Raw genomic sequence first — 25,932 nt, 5'->3', positions numbered from 1 at the left:
GAGTGTGAAAGGCTGGAAAAACCAAGGGAAGCAGCTGGGAAAACAAGGAGCGAGAAAGAATCCTGAGTGAAAAACTTGGAACTCCAGTGAGCCCTCGGAGCTGCCGGAGCCACCAGGAGTTTCCCGGCTCCGGCTGCATCCCAGCACTCTGTTCCCGTTGGAGCAGCCGCTTGTCAGCCCTTACCAGCTGAGGATATTCCCATTTTCCCTTCCTTTGCGGAATTCCAAAGGACGGAGCCAAGTGCCTCTCCGAGGGCTGATGGATGGGAGCTGACAGCGTCGCTTCCCATCAGGATTATTTATAGGGAATTTACACTGGGATGGCTCCGGCAGGCGCTTCCCGGGCCCGGCGGCTCCCGAATCCTCGGAACAATCGGCTGCTTCCCGTGTCTGCCGGAGTTCAGGGAACAGGGAAAAGCCAGGGATGATGGCGTTTATCGGCACTGAGGTCTTAAAGACAGGAGAAATCCTAGTGGGAACGAAGGCTCGGGATTGGATGTGAATAAAAAGGTGGAATTCGGGCCAAGGGCGGCTTGGCTGGAATATGGAAAACATTCCCAGTGGCTCTGGGACACTTGGAGGCACTTCCATGGCAATTGTGCACATATCCATGGATGGGAATGGCGTGGAATGCTTTGGGTGGGAAGGGACACAAACCCCATCCCATCCCATGGGCAGGGACACCTTTCCCTATCCCAGGCTGCTCCAAGCCCCAGTGTCCAACCTGGCCTGGAACATTCCAGGGATCCAGGGGCAGCCACAGCTTCCCTGGGCAGGATCCGCCCGTGCCCGGCGATGCCGGCTGGAGCAGGATAACAGGGATAACCTGGATCTCAGGGATCCCAGGGACCGACTGCTGCTCCGATGCCCCCGATCCAGAGGCGGAGTTGGTGTCAGACCCGGCGGCATTTCCAGCTGGAAATGGCCCTTTTCCTACAGCCCTTATTCCCGTTCGGCACGGCGGCCAAAGGACGGATCCATGGAGCCCCTTTGGCACTGGGACCGACGTTTTCCAGAGGCACCGGAGCCTGGAAAGCTTGGGATGCTCCAAGGCCGGGAGATGCCTCCAAGAATCCCTTCCCTCAGCATTCCAAAGCCTCCACGGCAAGTGTCCCTTCCTGGAAATTCCCAAACGTGCTGGAGAAAACCTCTCCAGGCTGGGATCTTGCCATCCTTTGTGGAAAAGCGGGAATTCTGCTGCTCCTGTATTCCCATCCCTGCCGTGTGTCGGTGGTGGAAGCGTCTCCCAGGGCTCTCCGGACGCCACAGGAAGGAATTTAACATCAATAACGGATTAGATGAACTCTGGGATCAGCGCCGCTTCCAAGGAATACAGAACTCGGGATGAATCCCAGACACGCAGATTATTCCCCACATGATGGGATTTAAATTTCCAATTGAAACTCGGGAAGCAGAAGGACTCCGCAATATCGGAGTTATCCGAGCTTGGAGAGGAAATTAATCCCCCCGGCTCCCGAAATCCTGCTGGAAAAGCGGGAATTGCTGGGCAGGGAGAGCCCTTTGGCTGCCCTGGGGAATCCATCCCGCCCTTCAGGAGGTCACCGGGAGGTTTTCCAGGCTTTCAGCACCTTTGGAGCTGCTCCCTCCTGGCAAATCCAGAGGGAAGAGCCCTTGGATTGTCCCTCATGTTCCTTGTGGGATCATTCCTCGTGTTCCCTGTGGGATTGTCCCTCGTGTTCCTTGTGGGATCATTCCTCGTGTTCCCTGTGGGATTGTCCCTCGTGTTCCTTGTGGGATCATTCCTCGTGTTCCCTGTGGGATTGTCCCTCGTGTTCCTTGTGGAATCATTCCTCGTGTTCCTCATGGGATCATTCCTTGTGGCATCAGTCCTCACGAGATCATTCCTTGTGTTTTGTGTGGGATCATTCCTTGTGTTCCTTGGGGGATTATTCCTTGTGTTCCTTGTGGGATTGTTCCTTGTGGGATCATTCCTCGTGTTTTTTATGGGATCATTCCTCACATTCCTCATGGGATCATTCCTTGTGTTCCTTGTGGGATCATTCCTCGTGTTCCCCATGGGATCATTCCTCGTGTTTTTTATGGGATCATTCCTCACATTCCTCATGGGATCATTCCTTGTGTTCCTTGTGGGATCATTCCTCGTGTTCCTCATGGGATCGATCATTCCTCGTGTTTCAAGGCTTGGAATCCTCCCCACTTTTCCCCTTTTCCAGCTGCTTTTTCCCAGGAACTCCTCTTCCTTCCTTCCAGGCTCCCCAGCACCTCAGGCAGGGAAGCTCCTGGAGTCACTTCCAGCTCTCCGTGGGGAGAATATCCCATGGAAGGGGCAGGGAAAACACTGCCCTGATATCCCTGTTTTCCCACATCCATGGAATCCTGCCTCAGTTCCTCATGGACCAGAGCAATTCCAAACTGGAACAGGGATTTTTCCTCCCTGCTTTGGATCCTTCTGCTCCATAAATTTATCCCAAATATAACCAGGGAATTACTTTTTCCTGCTTATTTTTTTTCCAGGATGAGGGAAAGAGCATTCCCAGCTGGAATTCTGGGATGTGAATGGAGCCCAGAGGAGTCAGTGGGATGGAAGTTTGGGATGTGGAGGTGGGAAGAGTGACAGGGGCTGATCCCTCCTGCACCGGGATCGACTCCGGAGAGCAGCGATCCCCTTCCCATGGAATGGGATCAAATCCTCCCCCTACCCTCGGAAAAGGGAGTGCCAGGAGGCGGGAATGAGCTGGGATTCGGTGCCGATCCTGAGGATGGTTTTCCATGGGTTGCCAGCCATGGATCCCTGGCTCAGCCAGAAAACAGGGATGCGAATCCCGGTGCCACACTGACACCTCATGGAAGAAGCGCTCGTTACAATTCCAGCGCTCCAGGGACAGATTTTTGGGATAAAGGCGTGGATTTTGCAGCCTGCGGTGTCCTGACAAAGCCGGGTTGGATAGAAGGGATATTTCCTGGAATGAACGGGGTCAGAGCGAGACCGGGATGTGCCGGGAGGAGACGTCGGAGCGGCAAAGGCGGCAGCTGCCCTCCTGCCGCGCCCGTCTGCTGCGTGTGGGGAAACGGGAACGGACACGGAACGGACACGGACACGGGAACGGGATAGAAACGGGAACGGACATGGAAACGGGAATGGGAACGGAAACAGGAATGGAAACAGGAACAGACATGGAATGGACATGGAAATGGGAACGGGAATGGAATGGAAACGGGAACGGACATGGAAACGGGAATGGAAACAGGAACAGACACGGAATGGACATGGAAACGGGAACAGGAATGGAATGGAAACAGGAATGAGAACGGGATAGAAATGGGAACGGACATGGAAACGGGAATGGATAGAAACAGGAACGGGAATGGAAATGGGAACGGACACAGAACGGACATGGAAACGGGAATGGAAACGGGAATGGGATAGAAACGGGAACGGGAATGGGAATGGAAACAGGAACGGGAATGTGATAGAAACAGGAACGGGAATGGGAACAGGAATGGGATAGAAACGGGAACGGGAATGGGATAGAAACGGGAACGGACATGGAAACAGGAATGAGAATGGAAACAGGAACGGGAATGGGATAGAAACAGGAACGGACATGGAAACAGGAATGAGAATGGAAACGGGAACGGAAACTGACACGGAATGGACATAGAAACGGGAACCAGAATGGGATAGAAACGGGAACGAGAATGGGAATGGAAACAGGAACGGGAATGGGATAGAAACGGGAACGGGAATGGGAACAGGAATGGGATAGAAACGGGAACCAGAATGGGATAGAAACGGGAACGGACATGGAAACGGGAATGGACATGGAAATGGGAACAGACATGGAATGGAAACAGGAATGGACATAGACATGGGAATGGGAATGGAAACGGGATCGGACATGGAAATGGGAATGGGAATGGAAACGGTAATGGGAATGGAAATGGAAATGGGAATGGACATGGGAACGGGAATGGGAATGGAAACAGAAAGGGAATGGAAACGGAAACAGAAATGGAATAAAATGCAATGAAATAAAATAAATGAAAAAGAAATAAATAAAAATAAAGAAAATAAAATAAAACAAAAAGAATTAAATAAAATAAAATGAAAAAATAAAAAGAAAAAAGAAATAAAATAAAATAAAATTTTTAAGAAAATTAAAATAAAAAGAATTAAAATAAAAAGAAATTAAAATAAAAAACCAAAAGAATTAAAATTTTTTAAAAAATTAAATAAAATTTTAAAAAATAAAATAAAACAAAATAAAATAAATCAAAAAGAAATAAAATAAAACAACATAAAATAATTAAAATAAAAAGAAATAAAATAAAAAATTATTTTAAAAATGAAATAAAAAAGAATTAAAATAAAATAAAAAGAAATAAAATAAAATTAAAATTAAAAGAAATAAAATAATTAAAATAGAATAAAATAAAAAGAAATTTAAAAATTAAAATTGAATAAAAATAAATAGAAATATAAACAATATAAAAAAATTAAAAAGATAAAATTTTTAAAAGAAATAAAATAAAATAAATCAAAATAAAATAAAAATAAATAAAATAAACCAAAGTAAAATAAAAAGAAATTAAATAAAAGAAAATAGCTCAGGAAATATTCCAAAAATCCCAGATTTTTGGATATCACTTGGAGAAGGCAAATCCCAGAAAGCCCCGAAGCTCCTCACACCTCCGTGCATGCAAACCCCGGGAATTTTCCACATTCCAAACCATTTGCCAGCTCCTCCAGGGATTCCAGCTCATCCCGGGGTTCCCAGCTCTTCCCGGAATTTCCAGCTCATCCCAGGATTCCCAGCTCATCCCGCGATTCCCACTAAAGGTTTTCCCTTCCCTTTCCCTGTCCCATTCCCTTGCTGGGGGCTCTCCCACATCCACATCCCGGGAATTCCGGGAATGAACGTGTCCAAGGCCAGGCTGGAGCAGCCTGGGAGAGTGGGATGGGATTAAGATCCTTCCCAATCCAACCCATCCCAGAATTCCATGGAATGCCGGGCTCCAGCCCAGCCCTGCCCATCCCTTCCAGCTCCCTCCAGCTCCTCCTCTCCAAGCTTCATTTTCCCTCGGGATTTGCCTTTCCCGGGACCCAGCGGCCACGAGAGAAAGGATTCCAGAGGAAGAATTCCAGAGGAAAAGCCGGAGCTGGGAAAGAATCTCTTGGCCCCAGACTCCAGGGATATCCCGAGGAGAATTCCCGGTGCTTTTCCACCGTTTCCCGCACCCAACTCTTCTCTGTGAGCATCAGCTCCTCGTGTATCCCAGTTTTCCACAGGAGTATTTCCAGTGGAATTATGGGGTAATGGAATCCCAATCCAAGAGACGGCTGCTCCTCCTTAATGGATTCGTGGACTCATTTGGATCCCAGAAATCGGAGCTTTTCCCGGAGTTTTCCATCGTGGTTATCCCGATCCCGCTCCTGATCCCCCCACGGGGGAGAAGAAGGAGCAGGAAGAGCTTTGGGATCAGGGAAGCGCTGCCCAGCTGGGATATTCCAAGGAGTCATTCCCTATCCCGGGGCGGAGCCTGATTCCCGCCGGGAAAGGCTCGGGAAGCGGCGCCATTCCCGGTGGTTTTCCCACCCCATCCAGCGGCGCTCCGGGAGAGCTGCTTCCCATGGATCCAGCCGGGAGCTGCCTCTGGAGCTCATGGAATTCTTCAGGGGCTGGAAGACCTCTCCCTTTGCCCCCTGCACATTCCCGAGATCCCTCCTGAGCTCTGGAATTCCAGCACGGGAAGGAGCTGGAGCTGCTGGAGCGATTCCAGAGGCCCTGGAGCTGCTGAGGGCTGGAGCCAGGCTGGGAATGCTGGGAATGTTCACCTGGAGAAGGGAAGGATCCAGGGAATCCTCAGAGCCCCTTCCAGGGCCTCAAGGGGCTCTGGGAGAGCTGGAGAGGGACTGGGGACAAGGGATGGAGGGACAGGGAATGGCTTCCTGCTGGGAAAGGGGAGATTTGGATGGATACTGGGAATTGCTGCCTGGGAGGGTGGGGAGGGGCTGGGCTGGAATTCCCTGAGTGTCCCTGGATCCCTGGAATATCCCAGGCCAGGCTGGAGCAGCCTGGGATAGCGGGAATTGTCCGTGCCCGTGGGATCCCTTCCAGCCCATCCCAGGATTCGATGATTCCAAAGCTCGGGAAGAAAAGCTTCTCCTTATTCTGGACCCCCTTGGATTGAGGCAATCCATCGGAATGGCTCCAGATATTCCCGAATTCCCTTTCCACCCCCAAATTCCCTGTTCCAAGCCCATCTTGGGATCCCAAGGCATTCCAGGATTTCACATCGGGAACGATCCCAAAAAAACGCCTCTCATCCCAAGTTTCTGCGAAGACAGGGAAAGCTGCTCCGCTCGGCATTCCCAGAACAGCGGGAAGAGGGTTTGGAATTAAAGGATTTCTTTATTGATCACATGGAGAGCAAATTCCCACCCTACCCCTGAGGAAATCCCCCTTTTCCCCCTGTTCCCAGACGGAAAACATTCCGTGATTTCCTCGCACGCCCGAAGCGGGCAGGATGGGAATTCCCGCTGCTGCCAGCGGGATTTTGGCGACTCTGGAATGTTCTGGCAGCTCCTGGACAACCTGAAATATTCCAGATGGATTCTTGCCGGAAGAAATCCGTATTCCCAAGGTTTTCCTGGCTCCAAGAAAATCGGGAATGGCTAAAAACCCCCTTAAAGTGCTCAAAACAGCAGCGCCCGGATCTCCTCGGGAGAGAGGAAGAGGGAATGACCAGAAAAGATGGATTTGGGACTGAAAATCCGGGAAAAAGCGGGAAAAACCTCCGAGGGAAAAACCTCGCAGCTCCATGAATACAGGAACGGTTTGGAATTCCAGAGGGAGACTCAGGACTTCCCGAAATCGATGGGAAATGACACTTCCATCCAGAACTTCTTTGGGATCGTACATGGAACCATTTCCCGGCACAGGATTCCCGGAAAAGCTCTGGGAATGAGCACAAAGCGGTTCCTGAGGAGCAGCGGAGAATTCCTCAGGCTGGGAAAAACCAGGATTGCAGCGGGAAATGTTCAGGGCTTCCGGCGCCTGCGACGGGAAAGAGGTACACAGAACTCTCAGGATTCATCCAGAGGAATTCCGGGAGCAGCCAACAGCCCATTCCTGGTTTTCTGCAGCCCCAAATCCCACAGCTCCTAAAAATGCCAACGTTTAATCCAAGGAAACCCCAAAATCTCCGGTGTTTTCCTTGGTTTTTTTAGGCAGTGGGAGCAGCAAACCAAGCTGGATTCCCATCCTTCAATTCCCTCTTCCCACAGGGAATTGGAATCTGGAGAAACTGGAATTTCCCAGTGGATAACACGAGCAGTCTTTGAAAGGGGGCAGGAGAGGGAATTCCAAGGAATTCCCACTGCATTCCCGACCCTTTTGCAGTCGGGAATGCGAAGCTAAAGTGGGAAGAGCAGCAAAGTTGGGGGAAAAACATTCCCGAGGTTTGGAATTGCTGGGAAAGAATTCCAGGAGCACTCACTTGGGCTGGGCGTGGTGCTGGTATCCCGGTCCCAGCGCCGATCCCGCCCTCATCTCCACGGCCACGGAGCACTGGGAATACAGCCAGAGTCAGGATGCTTCCCGCCATTCCCAGCATTCCCAAAGAATGCCCCATCCAGAGGGCTTGGGACCCCCTGGATCCCTGCAATGCCCAAGGCCAGCCTGGGATAGCGGGAAGCAGCCCTGTCCTTGGAATGGCCGGATGGGGATGAGTTTAGGTTCTCTTGGCCCAACCCATCCCATCCCAATCCCATCCCAATCCCATCCCATCCCATCCCATCCCCATCCCATCCCATCCCATCCCATCCCCATCCCATCCCATCCCATCCCAATCCCATCCCAATCCCATCCCATCCCCATCCCCATCCCATTCCCATCCCCATTCCCATCCCATTCCCATCCCATCCCCATCCCATCCCCCTCCCCATCCCCCTCCCCATCCCATCCCAGAATTCCAGGATTGAGGATGAGGCATTCCCAGCTCACCCTGGTTTCCACATCCGTCCATTCCGAGTCGGCAGCATCCCCAGCAGGGTCGGGATCGGGAGGGGACGAGCGGCGCTTCCGCCTGCACCGGAAAAGGTGGAATTCCAGCACGAAACTCATGGAATCTGCCACATTCCCAATTCCCACCCTGCGAAACGCTTTGTCCTTCCTTAAAAAATCCTGGAACTGCAGCAGCTCCAGCATCTATAAATTTCTCCAAGTTTATGGGATTGCAAGTTGGATTTTCCTGTTGGATCATCCGGTTCCATGCACGCTCCTGGAATTCCACAATGCCAGAAGCTCAGATGTTCCACGATTGGAATCTTGGGAATTCCAGGATTCCAGAAGATCAGATTAAAGGAACCTTGGGAATTCCACAATTGCAGAAGCTCAAATGAAAGGTTCCACAATTGAAACCTTGGGGATTGCAGAATTCCAGAGGCTCAAATGAAAGGTTCCACGATTGGAATCCTGGGAATTCCAGAAGCTCAGATTAAAGGTTCCATATTTGGAACCTTGGGAATTCCACAATTGCAGAAGCTCAAATGAAAGGTTCCACGATTGGAATCCTGGGAATTCCAGAACCTCAAATTAAAGGTTCCATGATGGGAACCTTGGGAATTCCACAATTCCAGAAACTCAGATTAAAGGAATTCCAGAAGCTCAAATCAAAGGTTCCACATTTGGAACCTTGGGAATTCCACAATTCCAGAGGCTCAAATGAAAGGTTCCATGATTGGAATCCTGGGAATTCCGGGATTCCAGGCTCACCCGGTAGGAGATTCCTGCTTGAGGGTCTCAATGTCCGTGAACTGCACAGCCTGGCCACCGCCCCTGGTCCTGAAAACGTCCCCCTGGAATGGGAAAAGGACAAGGAAAAGCGGGATTGGGATAGGAATAACACCAGGATTCATCCCAGAATTCCAGCCCAAGGAGATCTGGACACAAATGGATTCCTGCCAGTGGATTGTTGCCTTTTTCCACAGGGAAACACACGAATCATGGGATCCATGGAATCCCAAAAATCATGGGATCCACCAATAGTGGAATCCACGAATCACAGGATCCCAAAAATCACTGAATCCACAAACCACAGGATCCCAAAAATAATGGGATCCACAAGTCATGGAATCCACAAACCATGGGATCCACAAACCACGGATTCATGGAATTGTTTAGGTTGGAAAAGATCTTTAGGATCATCAAGTCCAACCCTCAAAGCACCACTGAAGGATGGCCCCAGGTGCCACTTCCAGGAATTCCTTGGACACCTCCAGGGATGGGTACTCCAAACCTTCCTTGGGAAACTCCAAAGCTCCCTGGGCAGGCAATTCCCATTCCTTACTTTTAAGGAATCATGGAATCCCCCAAGATCATCGAGTCCAAGCTGTGCCCAATCCCACATCCAGGAATTCCTTGGGAATTACCCAGGGATGGGCACTCCAAACCTCCCCGGGCAATTCCAATGCCTGACCACCTTTTTCCATGAAGATATTCCCGTGAATTTCTGATGGAAAACGCTGAGCTCAACGAGCCTGGAATGGCTTCGATCAAACAACGGCCGAGCTCAAACCGACAACTTCCAGGGAAAACCTTGGAACCCAACCACGGAAGCTCCAAAGCGAATTTGGGCGGTTCCAACTCAACATTCCCAACATTCCCAAGATGCTTCCCACCTTGATGAGCTTGGTCTGGATCTCCCCGTCGGAGGCGAGCTCCTGGTGGGTCAGCAGGTAGCGGTCACACCTGGCCAGGGCCTTCTCGCTGGGCGCGTCCACCGTGATGGCCCTGGGCACGCGCGGCTGCAGCAGCGTCTCCGTGGGCACGTGGCCCGGTGGCCGGTGATCCACCCAGCGCTCCCCGGCCGAGCGGGAACGCCGCGGCCGCAGCGGCGCCGCCGGAGCGCTCTGGGAACGGGAGAGCGGCAATGAGCACTGGGAACGAGCACCGGGAACGAGCACCGGGAATGGCTGGGAAGGGTTGGTGGGAGCGGCAAAGGTTTGGTCAGCGAGGTGGATGTTGAGGGCACCACCAAGAGCCTGGCGTGGAATGATGGATGGAATATTCCAGGCTAGGTCCTGTTTCTTGGGAATTGTTGTCTAATCTGTCGCATTGCACATCCGGGAAAGTTTCCTCAAGGAGGAAATTTAGGTTTGGAAAAGTTCTTCCCAAATTCCCCAAAGTGCACTTGGATTAAACCCCGAAGGCACCACCAAGAGCTTGGCATCAAATTATCCATGGAATATTCCAGGCCAGTTCCCGTTTCTTGGGCATCGAATTATCCATGGAATATTCCAGGCCAATTCCCATTTCTTGGGCATTGAGTTATCCATGGAATATTCCGGGCCAGGTCCTGTTTCTTGGGCATCGAGTTATCCATGGAATATTCCAGGCCAGTTCCCATTTCTTGGGCATCAAATTATCCATGGAATATTCCAGGCCAATTCCCATTTCTTGGGCATCGAATTATCCATGGAATATTCCAGGCCAGTTCCCATTTCTTGGGCATCAAATTATCCATGGAATATTCCAGGCCAGTTCCCATTTCTTGGGTATCAAATTATCCATGGAATATTCCCTGCCAGTTGCTGGTTTTTGGGAATTGTTGTCCAATGTGTCACATTGCTCATCCAGGGAAGTTTCCTCCAGGTGGAAATCTCTGGTTTGGCTCCTCCCAAATTTCCGACTCCACATCAGAGGAGGGGAGGGGATTGTCCCCCTCTATTCCACACTGGACCAGGCGTTTCTGGGAATGCTCCCGAGGATAACAGGCTGGGATTGTTGGGATCAGGAGCTGGACTCCGATCCTGATGGATCCCTCCCAGCTCAGCCTGTTCCACATTCCCGGAATACTTTAACCAAGCAGAAAAGAGTGTCCTCGTGGATGCAATCCCGATTCTAGATGGAATTCTGAGGCAGCCAGGCAAACAAATCCATCCTCAGGAGGGATTTCCAACATTTCTGAGGGATGGAGAGCCCCCAACACTTGTGAGAACCAGGGAATCGCTCCCAGCTGTTGGAAATCCATGAGAAATGATGGAACTCCAGCCATGGAATTTAATGACCATGGAAATGTTTGCTCAGGAAACATCAGAACATCCTGGAAACTTTAAAACTAGAGACATTCCAAGATCTTGGAATGGGTTTTTGGGAGAGGATTTGGAGATTCTGTTCCATTTACGGAATAATTTTGGAGGCCTCTTAATTATGAGGAGGTTCCACCACCCAAATCCTTGGATGCAAATCCCATCAGCTGATTAATTAACGTTAATTAGGAGGTCTTTGACCAAGAGACAGGAGATTTCCATGGATTTTTTTGGGAAGCAATCCTTCCAAGGTGCCTTAGGAATGATGCTCTAAGGAGAGGACATCCTGTGGTTGATGGATGAATTCCTCGGATCAGCACTTGAACAGCTCATCCCTCGCTTCCAAGGGCCAGAAAGTTTGGGAATACTCCCCAGAATGAGTCATGCCATGAAAAACTTCCCTCCTGCCAGGAGCTGGGATTGCACCACTCCGGGATTTACCGGAGTGCCAGGAAATGGGATCCCACCGACAGCAGTTCCACGGAAATCCATGGAATCGGGAGCTCCTAGTTTAATGGGAATTAGGGAAGAGAGTTAAAGCTGAGGCCCACAGGTTCATCCAAGGAATGTTTCCAGGCAGCACAAGCTCCCAGAGCACCTTGGAAGCTGGGAAATTGCAGGAGGGATTGAAGGAGACCCGAGGGAAAGGGAAAGACCAGGGAAAGGGAAAGACCAGGGAAAGGGAAACATCAGGGAAAACATGAGGACACCCACGGCTAGAGCAGAGTGTGGCCACCTCAGAGCTCCCTAAAAGTGGGAATTCTCAACTTCCAAGGAAGTTCCAAACACCAAGAGGGCGGAGAGAGCAGCCAGGCTCAGTCTGGGACCAGCGGGACACATTTAGGAACAGCTCTACTCTATGTTAGGCAGACTCGAGGGCAGAGAACATTTAAGCTGGGCTCAAGGTCCGAGAACCTTTAAGCCGGGCTCAGCCCCGCTAAGGCCAGGACTAACCCTGCAGCACGGATCCTCTTCCTGCTCTAGCTCCTCTCTAGACTCGGGCACCTCGAGCACTCCGGTCCAGCACTTCCCTCTCCTCCTGCTGGGGCTGGGCCGGGCTGAGGCCGGCTCTGCTCCCGCTTTATTCCTGGATTTGGGAATGCTGTCTGGCTTGAAGGAAGGGGCTCTCTCCTCCCACTCCAGCACGCAGGAGACCACAGAGATGCTGCCACAAGAGTTGGAGCGCCTGGGCACCTGCGGGGCCACCCGGCTGTCCCCAAGCTCAGCGGGGTCACCACAGCTCTGGGGAGAAGGGAGAGGTCAGTGAGACACGGGAGGCATCCAACAGGGACAGACAGATCAGGGATTTCCCGCTCCTAAGGATACCAGGAGGTGGGAGAGGGGATGAAGAATGAACAGGACACAAGGAATCCAAGCTGCTCCAGCTCTGTGCTTGGGGGCTACTGATGACTAAAATCCCTGCGCTTCATCCTAAAAACGCTTTTCCCTCAATCCAGAAGGTTTGGAAGTGACTTACGGGCGCTGGGGAAGGAGACACGGATCTCGGGAGAGGCTTTTCCCGCTCCCTTTCCCGGGAAGGCCTCTCCAGCCTCTCGGCTCTGGGCTCGGTGACGATGGCCTTCAGCTGCTTCAGCTTCTCGTCCTTCACCCACAGCTTGTTCTGCATCTCCAGCTGCTTGGCCGCCACTCGCCGCTCCTGCCGCGACAGGGAAAGCAGCGGGAAAACATGGAATTGCTGAGCTCGGAAAGCCCTCCAGGACCACTGACTCCAAGCTGGGACTGAACCCAGCTCTGAGTGCCACGTCCAGGAATTCCTTGGACACCTCCTGGGATGGGGGTTCCAAACTTCCCGGGGCAGTTCCAGTGTTTACAGCCCTTTCCAGGAGGGGATTTTCCCAGTATCCAAGCTGGCCCTCCCTCGGCACAGCCGGAAGCCATTCCCACTCATCCCGCCCCTGTTCCCTGGGAGCAGAGCCCAACCCCCGGCTTTTCCTTTCCCTTCCTTCTTTCCTTTCCCTTCCCTTCCCTTTCAATTCCATTCCCTTCCCTTCCTTTCCATTCCATTCCCTTCCATTCTTTTCCTTTCCATTCCTTTGCTTTCCATTCCATTCCTTTCCATTCCCTTCCATTTCATTTCTTTCCATTTCCCTCCATTCCATTACTTTCCTTTCCCTTCCATTCCCTTCAATTCCTTTCCTTTGCCTTCCCTTCAATTCCTTTCCTCTCTGTTCCTTTCCCTTCCTTCTTTTCCATTCCTTTCCATTATATTGCTTTCCTCTCCCTTCCATTCCCTTCCTTTCCATTCCTTTCCCTTCCCTTTTCTTCCATTCCCTTCAAATCCTTTCCCTTCCTTTCCCTCTCTTCCATTCCTTCCCTTCCCCTTCAATTCCTTTAAATTCCTTTCCATTCCATTCCCTTCCATTCTATTCCTTTCCTTTCCCTTCAATTCCTTCCCATTCTTTTTCTTTCCCTTCAATTCCATTCCTTCCCTTTCCCTTCCTTTCCTTTCCATTCCCTTCAATTCCTTTCCATTCCCTTCCATTCTATTCCTCTCTGCTCCATTCCTTCCTTTTCCCTTCCATTCCATTCCATTCTTTCCCCTCCCTTTCCATGCCATTCCTTCCCCTTCCGTTCTATTCCTTTCCATTCCTTTTCTTTCCCTTCAATTCCTTTCTGTTCCATTCCTTCCCCTCCCCTTCCTTCCCTTTCCATTCCCTGCCATTCCAATCCTTTCCTTTCCCTTCAATTCCTTTCCATTCCTTTTCCTTTCCCTTCCATCCCATTCCTTCCCCTTCCCTTCCTTCCCTTTCCCTTTCCATTCCCTTCAATCCCTTCCCTTTCCCTTCCATTCCCTTCAATCCCTTCCCTCCCCTCCCTTCCCAGCAGCAGAGCTCACCAAGCACCTCCATGAGCAATTCCTGACCCGGGATTCCCGCAGACACCAAACACAGCAAGAAATCCCCTCCCTAAGGGTGCCCCACACCCAAATCCCAAACCCTGGCTACCTCCATCCCGCTTTTCTCCCAATTCCCGGCACTCACGCATTCCTTCTCCCACTTGAGGGAGGTCTCTGTCACCATTCCCTGCAGCCTGGCCTCCAGCCTCCTCTTGTCCGACGCCTGCCGCTGCAGCTTCTGGCTCTTGCTCTCCAGCTCCTGCTGCAGGTTCCTCTTGTCCTCCTCATAAATCGTGGCAGTTTTCTCCAAAATCTCGATCTGTGGGAACAGAGGGAGGATTTGGGTGGGAATACAACCCCTCCAAGGTTTGTATTTCCCTGGAAATAGCGGTTTCCAATCCTAAATTGCCCCCTTTGGATACTTTAAAAGCCTCGCCTCCTAAAAAAGCCCAAAAACCTTTCGTGAAAATTCCCCCCAAAATATTTCTTCCTGATACCACGGAATTTTCTGAATGATCCATAAAAAAAAAAAAAAAAGGGGGATTTGCTCCAAAATGACCCAACTGACCTTGTATTCCAAGGTTTTAATCTTCTTCTCCAGGCGTTCCATCTCCGTTCGCTGGCCTGTTATGGTTTTCTCCTTCTCAGCCAGTTTTCCTTGGATATAATTTTCCTTGGATGCGACACTGGAGTCAAATTCTTGCAGCATGGTTTTAAAGGCGAGAACTGGAAGAGAATGATGAGATTTTCTCTCTTATCTCTCACCTTCTCCCTTATCTCCCTCACACCCAAAGCTCTGTTTTTCCCAACCGATTGAAAGCCCAAAATTCCTCAAAAAAAGGTGGAAAAGATCAACCGAAACAAGAAAATTGGGATGGAAGGGATCCCTTGAGGAGTAAAAAAGGCGCCAAATCTGAGCTTTGCCCTGTTGTTCCAATTTGGGGCAAATTCCTACCGTTTTTGGAAAATTCCTCTGCCAGCATCTGCCTCATTTTGTGGCGCTGCTCCAGGGCCTCGATGAGCTTCGGGAGTGTTTGGTCATCGTTGATATCCAAGAGCTCGCAGGAAGGCAGGGGAGGGAAGCTCTGGAAAAACAGCTCGGCAGCCGATGGCTCCTCTGGCTCTGCAGGATGGAAAATCCGTCAGCAGGACAGGAAAATTCCCATGGCCAATGGGGAAGAACTGGGAATGACTGACGGGAGCAACGGGTTTCCAAAGAGGGGATGGATGGGAAAGGATTAAATGGGATATCCTCGATTCCATGTTTTACTCTGAAAGTGGGTCCTGAACGTCCAGGAACATCCCACAATTTCCTTGGCACAATTTCCTGTCAGGAGCTGCAGTATCGGGACTGCGGATTTATCCCAGTAACAAGGAATTCCTTGGAGATTTCCACAGGGAAGCCGCCGAGTGGGAAGAGCAGCGGCCGCTGCAGGGCTCACAGGGCGCTGAGGCTCCTCTGGCACTCTTAAGGCTCAAAGGAAATTGGTTTCAAATTTCATTCCCAGCCTTTAATTCCCAACGGAAAACTGCTGGAATCATGGAATGGTTTGGGTTGGAAGGGACCTTAAAGTGATCTTGTTCCATGGGCAGGGACGCTTCCCACTATCCCACATTCCAACCTGGCCTCGGACATTCCAGGGATGAGGCAGCCACAGCTCCTCTGGGAATTCCAGCCCAGCCCTTCACAGGGAACAATTCCTTCCCAAGATCCATCTAAATCTCCCCTTTCCCAGTGGGAACCATTCCCTGTGTCCCATCCCTCCATCCCTTGTCCCCAGTCCCTCTCCAGCTCTCCTGGAGCCCCTTTAGGCCCTGGAAGGGGCTCTGAGCTCTCCCTGGAGCCTTCCCTCCTCCAGGTGAACATTCCCAGAGCAGAATTCCCCACTCCAGCCCTCACCTGCTCCGATGGGGCCACCCCTCAGCTCCAGCTTCCGGGACAGCTCCTCCCGGAATGCCTGGTTCCGGAGGCGCCGGCCCGGGGTCAGCCCGCACAGGGGCCTGTCCACGGGCCTGGCCACCTCCACCTCCTGGGTCATCTCTGCAAAACGCATCACTTGCTGCAAGAAAACAGGGAAAAACCACCAGGAGCAGCTGGATCTGGGATTGGGAGCGGGGGCTGAGTCACTAAAAGTAGGAGAGGATGGATTATCCGGCTGAAATAGTGAGGAGTTGCCAGCTACGGTTGGGGATCATCCAGAAACCTCCCCACAAGGAGCCCCAAAACCTTGGGCAGAGCCAGCTGGAATTCTTGGAATAGTAGGGATTAAACACTTCAATATGGCTCCATGGAATTCTGTAAGTAGGGAAACCTTGCCCATTTTCCAAGCAGGGAGCAGGTGTAACTCAAACAGGGAAAACAAGACTCAGAGAGCAGATTTACCCTACAAAATTATAATGGAAGCGCTCAAACAACAATTAGAGCTCCTCAAATCTCTTGGAGCACAAGAATTCAGGGAAAAAAACAGGAAAAGAAGAGCAGGAGGGAATGGAGAAAGGGAATTTACCAGGCTTTCCTCGTAGTCCTCAGCCTTGGGATTCACACACACGATCATCCGAACTTTCCCTTCTCCATCAAAATAGTTCTTGAAGAGATGAGTCAGTTTGGAATCTCTGTATGGAACCATCTGGGAATAAAGGCCATGGAAGATCCAGTGAGTTTTCCTTACCCACGACATCAAATTCCAGGATAATTAGGGAAGGGATGCCCACCTTGTTCGTTCCATACAATTGGTTTTCCCGCAGAACCTCGATGCACGTCCTTAATGTCATCAGCGACTGGTTGATATTCCCTAAAAAAACCCCCAAACTCCGTGAGCAGCCCTTGGATCACATTCCCGAATTATGCAGAAGAATAAATCGCCTAATTAATGATATTTGTTGCAGCTAATTGCTCTAATGAACCGAAGTGACACAAGCACTGCTTGGTTTCCAAACGGGAAGATTTAAGGTCATCAAATCCTAACTGATCGTAACAAGAATTCCTGGGATTCTTCCCTAGAAGACAGGATTAGTCGGAGCTGAATTAGCAGGGTTAATTAGCAGGGTTAATTAGCAGGGTTCTTACCTGCCTCCCGCAGCCTGTTCCCTTCGGCTTTGGTCCTGTTGGTTCTCTCGCTTCCCGCCAGATCCACCAGGGACAGCTGGCTCAGGGTGATCTGCTCCTTTTCCTGGGATACAGAGCAAATCCTGGATGCCTCAGTATTCCCTCTGAAGGGGTGGGGGGACACCTCATCCCAACACCCACTTCCAAATAACGTGCTGGATACAAGCTCTGAGGGGTTTGTACAGCACAGGGAGCTGGGAAGCACCAGGGGTTTTTTGGGAAGTTTGGCAGATCCCGACTGCCTTGGGCCACAGGATCGATCACTCAAATTCCCAAAATTTTAGCTTCCCAACGAAAACAAAGGAAAAGGTGAAAACCTAAGGAATCGGCAGTGTTTTAATGCCGCCTTCCCGACAAAAAGAAGATGAATTCTGTCACCTCCACACTTGAGACACATGGGAGCTGTTTCCAAGGCAACCTCCATAAAATTCTCCTGGAATAAGGCGGAACCCACCTGGAGCACGTTGTCCCCGTCCGCATCCAGAGGAGCCTGCGCCAGCTTGATGATGAACACGGAGTGGGAGCGGCTGGATTCCCGGTTCAGCTGCGTGTTGGCGATGCGCCGCTTCTTCTGCCCTGCTCAGACACCCCACATTCCCACCAAATCCTGCTGCTTTCCCACAGTTCCCACCTCTTCCAGCATCAGGGTGTGAGGGATTTCACAGCTGTGGGATATTGGGAAGGGTTGCGAATGGGGAGGCCCTAAATGCCCCGAGAAGGTGTGGATGGCTCCACCCCTGGAAGTGTCCCAAGGCCAGGCTGGATGGAGCTGATCCAACAGAATTTCCTTGCCCATGGATAATGTTTAAGGTGCTGGGATGTGGGAGCAGCCCTGAATTCCAAGATTTACCTCTCCAAAAGACTTCAAAAGCTTCCTCTGTGGATTTGACCTCCACTTCGGTGCAGCCCGTCACGTACATGTTGTGGTTCTGGTCTTCCCGAAGGATTTTGGACTGTGGAGGTCTTCAGGATAGCAGGAAAGAGGGAAAAACAAACAAATCCCGTTAGAGTGGAGTTTTCTGTGCAGCTTCCTGCCATGCAGGTTTTCTTGGAGGGCAAAATTCAGCGGGAAAAGGTCAAAACTCCGAGGGGAAATTCAGAATTTGGAGGGAAAAGGTCACAAGTCAAGGGGAAAAGGTCAAAAATTCTGAGGGGAAAGGTCAACAATTCTGAGGGGAAAAGGTCAACAGTTCTGAGGGGAAAAGGTCAGTAATTCTGGGGGAAAGTGGTCAAAATTCTGAGGGAAAAGGACAAAAATTCTGGGGGACAACAGTCAAAATTCTGAGGGGAAAGTGGTCAAAACTCTGAGGGAAAATTCAGAATTTGGAGGGAAAACGTCACAAGTCAAGTGGAAAAGGTCAAAATTCAGGGGGAAAAGGTCAAAAATTCTGGGGAAAAGTAAAAAATTCTGAGGGGAAAAGGTCAAAAATTCTGAGGAGGAAAAGGTCAAAAATTCTGAGGGGGAAAAGTGTCCAAAAATTCTGACGGAAAAAGGTCAACAATTCTGGGGGAAAGGACAAAAATTCAGGGGGAAAATGGTCAAAATTCTGAGGGAAAAATGTCCAAAAATTCTGAGGGAAAGTGGTCAAAATTCAGGGGAGAAAAAGTCGAAATTCTGAGTGAAAAGGTCAATTATCCAAATAAAAGCTGGAAGAGGGAATACAGGACATGGACACACAGCCAAGATTAGTGACACTCCAGCTACCGCTCTAATTAGCAGCCATTTAATTGCAATTAATTGCTCTGGTGGCAGCTATTGCTTTTCTACAAGCACACAGAAGCGAGGAGAGCATCCCAGATTTCCTAGGAAAGCAAGGAAAAGCAGGGAATTTTCTGCTTCTACTCAGGGGAAATGGAACTGGAATAACAGGAATAACATACACAAAGTCTCCATTTCTCACAGGAGTGTTGCAACTGTTCCACCTACCAAAAAAACACGGAAAAATATTAAATCCTCCATTTCCGCCTCAAATCTTTCCATCTCTCACGCACCGCAGCTTCCAGAGGGAGAAATCATCCTGGATTTTTTTTTGGGATGGGGTTGGGGAGTAAGCACCAAACCATTGAATGGTTTAAAAGCATTCCCAGAGATCCAAACCCTTTTGGAATGAGGACCCTGGAGGCAGCTGCTGGTTTGCTTTGCCCTCGTTAGTCTTTGTTAATGAGCCGCTCCTTAATGAACACAGGACTGATGGGCTCTGTTAATGGAGTTGGAATTTCAATACATGGATTCCAAGAGGAATTTGCAGATTTTCCCTACTTATTTTAGGCCTCACAGGTGCCCACCTATGGAAAAATAACCCCCAAATTTCACGAGGAGACAATTAATTTCTGGTTTTACGGGAATTACTGATAGCAAGTGGAATAATACGGACATATGGAGCACCAAACCAGTGTTTTTCACTGGTTCCAGGGAAAAAAGCTACGGAATGGCTTGTTCCAAGTTGGAATGACCTGTCAGAACAGCAGGAATAGATTGGGAATATCAGTGGCATACAACTGCCTAATTAATTAAAGATTTGCTTGTTAATCACCCGTCCTAACGAGGAAGGGAGCACCAAGCATTGGCCATCAGTACTGAAATATTCCTGCGGGACTCCTTTCCATGTGTTTTTAATGGTGATTCCCAGGAATTCCGAGCAAGGCTCCCTAAGGCTACAACCAACAAACCACGCTGGAGATCCTACCAAAGCCTCCTGGGCTGGGAATATGGAAATTCCCAAACTCCCTTGGGTTTGATGGGCTCCGAGGAGGTTGCAGATGTCAGCAGAGGACACCGAGACACTGCAGACATTGTCCTCATCCCCCTCTTCCAGTGGTTTGGTGCTGATTCCCAAGCCCAAGCGAGGAAAATCCCGGATTCCCAAACTCACTTGGGCTTGATGGATTCGAAGGGAGCCTCTTCCAGCAGGTCGTAGATGTAGTTGTTGTAGATCTCGATGTAGGACACGAAGACGCCATAGACGTTGTCCTCATCCACCTCCTCCACCCTGCAGTGATCCTGGACGTTGATCATGTCGGCAAATTCGGGATCCAGCTGTCTCCTGCGGGAAACAAAGGGATGGGGATGGAATTCCCGGGAGCCACAACGCGCCAGGGCACATCTGCAGGGTTGCGGTGGGGAAATGCTCCATATTTGGCAAAATTCTGGTTCTTGGGGTGTCCTGTGCACGGCCAGGAGTTGGAATTCCATGATCCAACCGAGGAAATTCTGTGCTTGGAATGCCACGATCCAACTGAGGAAATTCCGTGGTTCTATGGAAATAGCTCCAAATTGGACTTCACAGGATTCTTACTCCAAGCCACAGCAGTTTAGTCCTGGCTTAACAGGTTTAGTCCTGGCTTAACAGGTACAAAACCAGACTAAGTCTGCTTGTTTAAATCACTGCTCAAACCACTTGGAATACACTCAATTTCCATTCGTGTTTTATTTATTACTATTATTATTATTATTATTATTATTATCATCCCTGCCCACGGCACGAGAACAACTTTAAGGTGCCTTTCAAATTCAGGGGGGAAAAGGTGAAAAATTCAGGGGGAAAAGGCCAAAATTTCTGAGGGAAAAGGTCAAAAATTCAGGGAGGAAAGGCCAAAATTCCTGAGGGAAAAGGCCAAAAACTCTGAGGAAAAAGGCCAAATATTCAGGGGAAAAGGTCAAAAAAATTCTGAGGCAAAAGGTCAAAAATTCAGGGGAAAGGCCAAAAATTCAGGGGAAAGGCCAAAAATTCAGGGGAAAAGGCCAAAATTTCTGACTGAAAAGGCCAAAAATTCTGAGGGGAAAAGGTCAAAAATTCTGAGGCGAAATTCAGGGAAAAAAGCTATGGAATGGCTTCCTCCAAGTAGAAATCACGTGTGAAAACAGCAGGAATTGAGTGGGAATTTCAGTGGGACACAATCGCCTAATTAATGACTAAAGATTTGCTGATTTTTCCCAACTTTTCTTTCATTTCTTCAAGGGCAGAGCCCAAGATTAATTAAAAGCACCCTAAAAGTGTCCCAGTCCTAGGGAATAAATTCGCTCTGCTCTTCCCAGAGTCACTCACTTCCCAGACGGAGTTTTTGGGACAGGCAGGGCCTCCCTCCTCTGGCGTTCCAGCAGAGCCTCCACCTCACTCTGCACATCCACCCCGTTCTTGTCATCCAGCTTGAAAACCTGAGGGAAAAACCAGGAATTTCAGCCAATTCCAACATCCAGGTGGCAGCCAACAAAGGATTCTTTGGTTCAATAATTAATTAGTTTGATTAGGCTGGTATTAATTAACTGATTAATTAATTAATTCATACCACAGCCCTCATTGGTGCTCAACCCACCAAGAGCTGACGGAAACAATTCCCAAAAGAATGTTTTAGAAAAGCTCCCAAGGATGAGAATTCCAGGATTATTTCAGTATCTTTAAATGCCAAAAATCCCAAGGAATTTTGGGAAAAGCCTCCCATCTCCATTTCTTGGCTGACAGGGTGGTGATCAGAGGTTGGACTCCATCTTGGAGGTCTTTCCCAACCTTAACGATCCCGTGATTTTGGACACAGATTCCTGCGGATCTCATTCCAGAACTCGGGAAGATACTTCTTCATTAATTATTTTTAGAGTTTATTAAAGAATTAACAACTATTTAAGGACAACCAGACCACAGATCTTCATCCAAGCTTGGCCCTGCTCCTCACATCCCAACGGGAAAAACATTAAATCCCTGATTTCTGCCTCAAATCTTTCCGTCTCTCACACACCGCAGCTTCCAGAGGGAGAAATCATCCCGGATTTTTCCTACGATGGGCTTGGGACCATCGGGTGGTTCAAAAGCATTCCCAGAGATCCAAACCCTTTTGGAATGAGGACCGTGGGGTTGGGGTTTTTCCTCTTCCAAGCCCTCCAGCGCCAGGCCGGGTTTCCTTGGCGCAGAACCTGTTATCCAGGGATTTGGGGAGGATTCAGGGCAGGCACTCACGAATCTCTTGGCCTGGAAGGGGCCGATGCTGTTGAAGATCATGGCCAGGCAGCGGGGCAGGAGCCCCCCATCCCCAGGAGATCCTGTCATGGTGTGGGTCTTCCCGCTGCCCGTCACTCCATAGGTGAACAGGAGACCTGGGAATACAGGCAAAGGGAGAAATCAGCGGGATTTGGGGAATGAAGAAAGCACCTCGAGTACCCCACGCCATCAAAAGCGTTGGCAGCTCTCGCCGATCGTCACAGCTGGGAATACTCATGGTCCTCTCCAGGATCCACCAGAAACCGGCCCTGGCACAGCTTGTGCCATCCCTGGAATGTTCCAGGCAGGCCGGATGGGGCTTGGAGCAGCCTGGGATAGCGGAAGGTGTCCCTGCCCACGGGACTGGGTCATCCCTTCCCACCCAAACCATTCCTCTTCCATCAACAGCTTTAAGAGCTTCCGAGGGTGCTGTGCGAGAAGCTGAGCCACAATTCCAAGGAAACAAGGTAAGAAACCTCGGGAGCTGTGAAAGCCTGGGAATGGGAGCCTGCAGGCATGGGGAAGGGACACAGGACGAAATCTCTGCTCACCATTTTTGCCCCGGATCAGATCCTCCACCAGCGGCTTGGCCACCACGTCGAAGAGCTCCTTCTGCACCACCAGGGTGCCAAACACCTCCTTGAAGGAATACTGGGTCTGCCAAGAGAGGGAAAACCACCCTGAACCTCCAGCTCCACGGCCAGGAGCGTCCAGGGAGGATCCCACGGACCACAGCATTCCCAATTTACAGCTAAAAGCTGGAATTTCCTTGGAGCCCCCACTGGAATCCGAGCAAAGGAACATCCGCCGTGGCCAAAGTGGGGCTGGTCCCTCATTTCAACTTTTTTTTCTTTAATTTCAATTTTTCCATTTTTTATTGAGTTTGGGATCCTTCTCCAGTCCTACATTTCAACCTGGCTTTACTTTTTTTAATCCATCTGCTCGTTTTTCCATCAGCACTCTTGCTTAAAATAAAGGAGCACCCGGATTTGAAGCTCCTGAGCGGAACTCGATCTGCCACCATTTAACAAAGCTTTGCCTGTTCCACTTAAACCTTTGGAGATCCCTTAACACACTTCCCACAAGGATTTCCCAGGCTGAAATCGGAAACAAAACCCCAGCTAGCATTCCCACCAGGACAAGCTGTGGATTCCTCATCCCTGGAACATCCCAGGCCACGTCGGAGCAACCTGGGATGGCGGAAGGTTTCCCTGCCCATGGAATGGGATGAGCTTTAAGGTCCTTTCCTGACATGTTATGGCTATGGAAGTGATGCTTCTTTTGCGTGAGATGGGTTTTCAGGTTGAAAACATTCAGATTTGGCACTCCGCAAGTCCCACGAGCCATGGGAAAACTTGGAGAGCAGGGAAAAGCAGCTGGATGTGTCATTCCTGGAATTCCAGGAGGGTTGGGGTGGGAAGAGACCTTAAAGATAATCCCATTGGCACAGGCAGGGCCAGCTCTCATGAAGCCAGGCTGCTCCAACAACACTTCCAGGGACTGGGCAGCGCTTCCAGGCGGATTCCAGGCTGGAATGCAGCCCTTACCTCGCGGTACTCGCCATTGCGGAACACCCGGTAGCCCTCGGGGGGGTGGATCTGCACCGTGGTGTCGTTGATGACCTCGATGCAGCATTCCTGGTCCGCGCGGCTCAGCGGCCGCACCCGGCAGTAAACCTGGGAATGGGGAATGGTGGGAATCAGGGGGGACCGGGATGAGCCCCCCAGACCGGGACACAGCGGCAAGAAACCTGGGAATGGGGAAAGGTGGGAATCAGGGGGGACCGGGATGAGCCCCTGGACCGGGACACAGCGGCAAGAAACCTGGGAATGGGGAAAAGTGGGAATCAGGGGGACCGGGATGAGCCCCCGGTCCGGGACAGCGCCCCCGAACTCACCCCCACCGGGTCCTTCAGCGTGGGGTTCGTGGGTTTCTTCGGCCTCCGCGGTGTCTTGGCCCTACTGAGGGGAGAGAGCCGTGAGGGGAGGGGAAGAGCGGAGGACAGGGATGGGGGAAAGCCGGGAAGCGCCGGGGAGAACCGGGAGAAGGGGGGAAACCGGGAGAAGGGAGGGGGAAAGGAACCGGGGGAGACGGGGAAGCCCTGCGGGGGTCGGGGGGACACCCGAGGGAGGGGGAGGACAGGGAAGGGAGAGGGACCGGGAAGACCTGGGGGTAAAAACCGAGAAGCGAAGGAACCGGGATGAGGGGGAAGGAACCGGGAAGGGGTTGGGGGCAGCCATGAGGGGCGGCCCCGCCGCTCCGGCCGGAGCTGCCCCACACCGGGGACCCCCAGGCCGAACCCGCCCTCCCCGGGCCCGAAGGGGCTGTGGAGCCACTCACGCCGCCTTCATGTCGCGGGTGCCGCCGCCGCTGTCGCGACAGGGCCCGGGGGTCGCGCTCCGGCCGGCGGGGTCCGAGCGGCGGCCGCGCGCCCGCCGCGATTCAAATCCGACCAATCAGCGCGCGCGGGCACGTTGACGTCATCACGCACGGCGTCACCATGGCGACGCCAAAGGGGCGCGGCCCGAGGCGCGGGCGCCCCCTGCTGGTTGCCGTGGCGGCGGCGGAGGAGCCGCGGGTTCGAATCCCGGCCCCGGCGGATCCGGGAGCGCGGCCCGGTTTTCCAAGACTTTATTCCCTTTTTATCCACCTAATCCCAATCTTTCAGGAAAACGGGTGGAATCCAGCCCGTTTGCAGGGCCAGGGTTTCCCTGGGTGCCTGCCTGGAGGTGACTCAGTCAATCAGTTAATTCCCAACCATTGGGAACGAGTTAATTCCCAACCTGTGGGAAATGAGTTTATTCCCAACCATTGGAAACAAGTTAATTCCCAACCTGTGGGAAATGATCCGTGGCGGAAAATAAACATTCCAGTGTGGTGTTGGGACACGTGGGAAAAACCTGCAGAACAAGTCCAGGGAAAAGCAAACTTCCTGCCAAGGGAATGAACTCCAATGGGGAAATCGGGGGGAACAACTCAATTCCTGTTAAATTCCAGGGAATTCCCAGTTTTAGTCCAAATTCATTCATGTTTCCATCATACGCTTCAAGGATATTTAAAAAAATGGGGATAAAATGACCAGGAGGATCCCTAAATTCCTTCTGTTTTCCAGCCTGTCCAAATCCACGGGGCCGAGGAGGGATGAGGGAGCTCTGCTGGGATGTGATCCCGAAATCCCCGGATTTGTTTGGGATTTGCTGTGGATCGGGCACAGGCCCACGAGGAAACATTCCAGCGAATAAATATCCCGGTTTATTTCCTCGGAACAGCGGGACACGGGATTTTTCCTTCTCCTGGGAAGGGAATTGAGTCAAATCCCGAGATTTTTGGTAAAAAGCAGGAAAACCCCGCCCCCTGTGCTGCTCCAAGATCCACCATCGCCCATTCCATGCACTCAGCATTCCATGGAATTCTGGCATTCCATCCCATTCGGCATGCAGTTTTCCTCAAATTCCTGCCATGACAGGAATTCCGTCCAAAAGCTGAACCATCTGGAACAATCCCGGGATGATTCCTGAGGTTTTTCCCGGCTCTGCAATCCCAGATTCCTCCCCACTCACGGCAGCTCCCGAAGGGAATAAACTCTGGAATTATCAGCAACGCTCTCCCAAGGGATTTGTTTTCCCGGGAATATTTGGATTCCGAAGCGGATTCAGAGCAGTGATTTCGGTTCCTTTTCATTGGAGAAACAATTCCAGCACTTGGAAAAATCCCTACAAATCCCGGGCACCATTCCCAAGGATTGATTTCTCCCACACTGAAGCCTTTCATCCCAGATTTTATTGCGTTATCCCAGATTTCCGCAGCTCCCCAAGTGCAGCGAAGGCAATTAAAGCAAATCAATGGAACACCCGCAAGATTAGCCGGGATAATATTCCCGAGGAATAAGCAGTGTGTGCTGTGCCCCTGCAGGAAAATCCAAGGA

At 50.9% G+C, this 25,932-nt stretch overlaps 2 protein-coding genes across 11 annotated transcripts in view; both read right to left on the bottom strand.

The window, feature by feature from the left end:
• Positions 1–6,311: 6,311 nt before the first annotated feature.
• KIF23 (kinesin family member 23) lies at positions 6,312–24,454 on the bottom strand. 6 transcript variants are annotated; one of them, XM_032123027.1, is made up of 24 exons: positions 24,348–24,454; positions 23,905–23,968; positions 23,555–23,683; positions 22,559–22,664; positions 21,987–22,123; positions 21,084–21,193; positions 19,911–20,081; positions 18,919–18,960; positions 17,888–18,000; positions 17,492–17,613; positions 16,999–17,101; positions 16,644–16,723; positions 16,439–16,558; positions 15,832–15,991; positions 14,887–15,054; positions 14,500–14,657; positions 14,077–14,250; positions 12,552–12,731; positions 12,029–12,316; positions 9,665–9,895; positions 8,760–8,842; positions 7,989–8,070; positions 7,483–7,553; positions 6,312–7,040 (listed from the first exon to the last, which is right to left on the bottom strand). In XM_032123027.1, the coding sequence occupies exons 1-24, from the start codon at positions 24,356–24,358 to the stop codon at positions 7,025–7,027; spliced, it is 2,919 nt and encodes a 972-aa protein (XP_031978918.1). In that variant the 5' UTR covers positions 24,359–24,454; the 3' UTR covers positions 6,312–7,024. The 6 variants fall into 6 exon arrangements, with proteins under 6 accessions (XP_031978918.1, XP_031978919.1, XP_031978921.1 ...); XM_032123028.1 differs by having other exon boundaries at positions 23,905–23,965; positions 24,348–24,452; XM_032123030.1 differs by lacking the exon at positions 12,029–12,316.
• A 1,311-nt stretch (positions 24,455–25,765) lies between these two features.
• PAQR5 (progestin and adipoQ receptor family member 5) overlaps positions 25,766–25,932 on the bottom strand; it is a 15,056-nt gene continuing 14,889 nt past the window's right edge. For 3 of the 5 annotated variants that reach the window (XM_032123035.1, XM_032123038.1, XM_032123036.1), the window contains one exon: positions 25,766–25,932. This exon is cut by the window's right edge and continues 1,117 nt beyond it. The gene's annotated coding sequence lies outside the window, so the exon portion shown is untranslated. The other 2 variants (XM_032123034.1, XM_032123037.1) reach the window with 1 other exon arrangement.

The sequence above is a fragment of the Corvus moneduloides genome, chromosome 13 (genome assembly GCF_009650955.1).
Source record: "Corvus moneduloides isolate bCorMon1 chromosome 13, bCorMon1.pri, whole genome shotgun sequence".
Taxonomy (NCBI): domain Eukaryota; kingdom Metazoa; phylum Chordata; class Aves; order Passeriformes; family Corvidae; genus Corvus; species Corvus moneduloides.
The sequence above is the reverse complement of the archived record's forward strand: the minus strand, read 5'-3'. Positions and strand labels throughout refer to the sequence as shown.